Genomic DNA, 2,657 nt, shown 5'->3' on the forward strand with positions numbered 1-2,657 from the left:
GCAGAAAGCGCTGATGATAGGATGTGCAGCGGCAGAGGGCGCTGATGATAGGATGTGCAGCGGCAGAGGGCGCTGATGATAGGATGTGCAGCGGCAGAGGGCGCTGATGATAGGATGTGCAGAAGCAGAGGGCGCTGATGATAGGATGTGCAGCGGTAGAGGGCGCTGATGATAGAACGTATGGTTCAGATTTGGAGATGAAGGGAAGGACAATCAATCGGGAATGGCAAGATTGCAGAGTAACGTCTGTCGGGGGCAGTCTATACGCAGGCCAGGACTGACTCCCCAAATATTATTTATGTTCAGTCAGTGCGATAAACAGTCCTCAATAACGTGGCAACAGAGGAGCGAGCTTCATGGCAGCTCTACCCGTGTAGCCCCCCTGCACTCTCACTACAGGATAACCTGTAGCAGGAGTGAAGGGGTACACTGGTAGAGCTACGGTGAGCGTGAACTGTGGGTCGTATAGCCATGTAACGGGAACAAGGACTACACTGGTATAGAGCTTCACGGGGAATAATCCAAAACCTGTCACAGAACGCACACGCAACGTTGAGGAATGTTGAAGGAGAAAGGGGGCAACACGAAGGAGCAAGATGCAGCTAAGTGACATACACTGACAAGAATATGAAGATCGTGTTTCTAATGTCGTATGACGTATGGTGACTCTGTGCGGCTGTCGAACTTAAACCCAAATTACTGAAAAATCGCCGACAGCAGTTGTTGTAGTCGCTGCGCGTGACGTAATCGCTCAATGACCGCCTGACCAGTGTACAGCGGAAGTTTTATGCTCTTCCACAACAAAAAATTAACATAATTATATTCATTTGTTGCAAAAAAAATTGAGCGAAGACCAAAGAAAGGCGTAGTGTAATAACATATAATACAAGCAACTCACGATATCCACAATAAAGTTTCCTCATGTTTGTACTGCTACCAAGCTAAAATAATAACTCTACATATACAGTGGCCTTACAACGCAGTTGTACACACACACACGCACACCCACACGCACACCCACACACACACCCACACACACAACCCATCAAGCCACCCACCCTCCCCTCAACACACATCCACCCACCTACCCATAAACCCACCCACCCACGCACACATACACGCACCCACCCACGCACACACACGCACACGCGCTCGCGCCCACACACTATTTTCCTCTCCCTCCCTCTCTTATTACGATCTCTCTAGTCAATTTTTTTCCAGAGACAACTTGTATATTACGTATAACAACCACATAAATACATACATAGTGCCTGCAAAAACTGTACAACGAAATGGTGTCTGCCACCATGCGGCAGCACTTATGTCATGATTATCTCATCAGAAGCTCATAAACTCTTTGGTATACCAACGATTTGGCAAGGAAATCATGCCATGCCATCTTGTGAACAGGCCAGGTATTTACTCACGGGTAAACGAGGAGTTTTTAGAACTCAATTCGCTTCTAGAAATAACCTAGAACCACCCCCACCCCTCCGTCTGTCGTCTCGCACCCTGCACGCCACCTGTCATGCAGGCGCACCGAGACATCCTCGGAGCATGTCTAGGAGCTGGAGGCTTTGCGGCTGTGCACCCGTCACCGATACACACGGGGGCCGCGCCTGGCCGCCAATGCGTTTCACCAGTGGCCAGATTCGATGAAAGATGGCGGCCGAACGAAGTGTGCGCGTGCGCTGGCAGCCATGGCGCATTCACGTGCTGCCCTCTGGAGACTCTTCCCGCTATCTTTTCCAATATTGCTCTCCTCCCCGGCACTGGCGATTTTCTTCGGGCAGATTCCGCCTTCGGTCGTTGCCACGGCAACGGGAAAACGCTCCCCGCCGTTTCCGCGGCAACTGGAATGTTAGACGATCTGCTTGCGTCACGTGTGTGTGTGTGTTTGTGCGCGTGCGTGCGTGTGTGCGTGTGCGAGCGAGCGCGCGTCTGCGTGTGTCACCCAGTAACAGTCGCGCCCTCCCCGCGTCGACGGGAGAGACATTAATGTCATGGTGTCGTCACAGGGGGAGGGGGGGGGCAGCCGCCCACCAGCTCATGCTGTCATCTCACACTCTCTCCACGCACGCAGGCAGCAGCACCGGTAGCATGGCCTCGCATCGCCGTCCTCCGCCGACCGCCGCCGCGCCGCCGCCATGACAGTGTTCCGTGTCCGTCCTCACCGGACGCTCTCTCCTTTCTCGACACTCGACGCGCGGCGACGCCCGACCGCCGACCCCGGCGCGCAAGCCTCACCCGCTGCCCGCCGTCGGCGGCGTCCGCAGCCAAGGTCATGGCAAGGTCACAAGCGACAGCTTGGTCACTGTTCGGCTTTCATCGTTCACGGCACCACAGTTAGTTCGACGCGTCGGACGGTCGTTTCCCGCGTGCGGTGACGGTGCTCCGCCCCGGGGCGGCCGGGGATACGCGATGGCGACATCACACGGTTGCCGTGACGACTCTACAAGAAGTTGAACTCCAGTGCTTGATGCAAAGCGGCCAGGTCGGAATGAGATCGGATCCTCCAGAATGGGATGTTCAACTGTCGAACACAAGAACAGTCACGATCAGCCATAATGGAAAAAACACCTTCGGCTTAACAGTGTCTACGCTATTGGGAATAATCAACTGAGAAAAAGTTCATGTCAAGACTAATATTAGAACCA

General features: G+C 53.7%; 1 protein-coding gene across 1 annotated transcript in view; it reads right to left on the reverse strand.

Moving 5' to 3' along the window:
* The window catches only part of LOC106808529 (eyes absent homolog 4-like), a 34,932-nt gene that overhangs the window by 2,331 nt on the left and 29,944 nt on the right, over positions 1–2,657 (reverse strand). The window contains exon 9 of the mRNA XM_014811286.1: positions 370–494. Within this exon, the coding sequence (XP_014666772.1) occupies positions 370–494 (125 nt within the window). The remainder of the gene's footprint in view (positions 1–369; positions 495–2,657) is intronic.

This window comes from Priapulus caudatus, unplaced genomic scaffold (assembly GCF_000485595.1).
Source record: "Priapulus caudatus unplaced genomic scaffold, Priapulus_caudatus-5.0.1 Scaffold284, whole genome shotgun sequence".
Classification (NCBI taxonomy): Eukaryota; Metazoa; Priapulida; class Priapulimorpha; order Priapulimorphida; family Priapulidae; genus Priapulus; species Priapulus caudatus.